The following is a 1369-nucleotide window of genomic DNA, read 5'->3' on the forward strand; positions in this document are numbered from 1 at the left end:
TTACTGGCCAGCTGTAAAAATAAATACATAAATAAAAGGCTGGCTGGTTAGCTCAGTTGGTTAGAGCATAGTACTGGTAACACCAAGGTCCAGGGTTCAATCCCTATACTGGCCAGCTGCAAAAAAAAATTTTTTTAATGAAAATCTAAATACCCTGACAAAATTACAGCTACAAAGGCTGTACTACATAGCTAGTAGTTAAAAAAATAAAGCCATTAAATCATATCACAAAAGGGCCCGATTTCTGAGATTCTAAGATATGCTTTAATCAAATATAAATTATAATCAATCAATTATAAACAACTCTTTTGACTTCTCTTGAAACACTTACCTCCTCAAGAAGCCGAGTAACAGCGTCTATGTCATTATATGTCTTAGTCATCTGGCCAACTCTTTCAGCACATAAAACTGTAAAAAACAAAAATAACAATGAGACTACTGATGCCACAAACCTGCCAAACAAATGATCCCTCTAAAAAAGTGGCCCAAAAGTTGTACATGCATATCAGGTACAACCTACACTGTACTCAACACCACCAGGTTCGTAAGGAGGCCCAAGTTTTGGGGATGTTGGGGTGAGTGTGTGACTTCTAACCCCTGTGAAGCACGGACACTGCGTGTCTGTGTATGCACACACCCATGTGCATATTTAAAGGTGGTGCCAAGGGGGAGGTGAGGGAGTGGAAAGGCGTCTGACCTCGTATAAACTCAGCAAACTGAAGAGTGTAGAGAGGGGCAGCAGCCCAGCCCCCAACATGTGAAGTGTCTGAAAGGCCTGCAGGATCTAGACCCCACTAACTGTACAGACCCAACCACTGGACAGAGTGGGATCCTTCAGAAAGCAACTATCGTTATAATTATTAAACAACAGTCTTGGGTTGATAATTTCATAATGGCACAGCACCCTCTTACTCAACTGGCCTATATTCTAAGCCTACGCATCCAGTTTCCACACCATGAAAACCATGTGACATATATTTTTAATTTACAAGAAAAAGACTACTGCTATTGGGGACACACATACACACACACACACACACAGCGAAGTTTCAGTACATGTACAGTTTACCGTGGTCATAAGATGCTGCACACAAGCCACTTTAGGACTGTGTGTCTTTGTTCTTCCATTGCTGAAAAGGGCTGTGCAACGACAGAAGGACTCTGTCTGCTAAGAAATGTCAGGGTTGTTTCGTTTTAAATCAATGGCGAGATATTGATTTGTAGCTCAACAAATACCAAGAAGGTAGCATAAGTTTTATTCTATGGGGGAAAGAGTGAATTGAACGTAAATGGATTTAGGGCTGAAGCACAAAATTTTTTGGAACCTATTACTTTGGGACTAAATAATAACTTAGAAATGCTTTGTAAC

General features: G+C 40.4%; 1 protein-coding gene across 1 annotated transcript in view; it reads right to left on the bottom strand.

Moving 5' to 3' along the window:
- Nucleotides 1-1369, bottom strand: part of TRAK1 (trafficking protein, kinesin binding 1) — a 64636-nt gene that overhangs the window by 32551 nt on the left and 30716 nt on the right. The window contains exon 2 of the mRNA XM_008571291.1: nt 332-408. Within this exon, the coding sequence (XP_008569513.1) occupies nt 332-408 (77 nt within the window). The remainder of the gene's footprint in view (nt 1-331; nt 409-1369) is intronic.

Source organism: Galeopterus variegatus, unplaced genomic scaffold (genome assembly GCF_000696425.1).
Source record: "Galeopterus variegatus unplaced genomic scaffold, G_variegatus-3.0.2 Scaffold675, whole genome shotgun sequence".
Classification (NCBI taxonomy): Eukaryota; Metazoa; Chordata; class Mammalia; order Dermoptera; family Cynocephalidae; genus Galeopterus; species Galeopterus variegatus.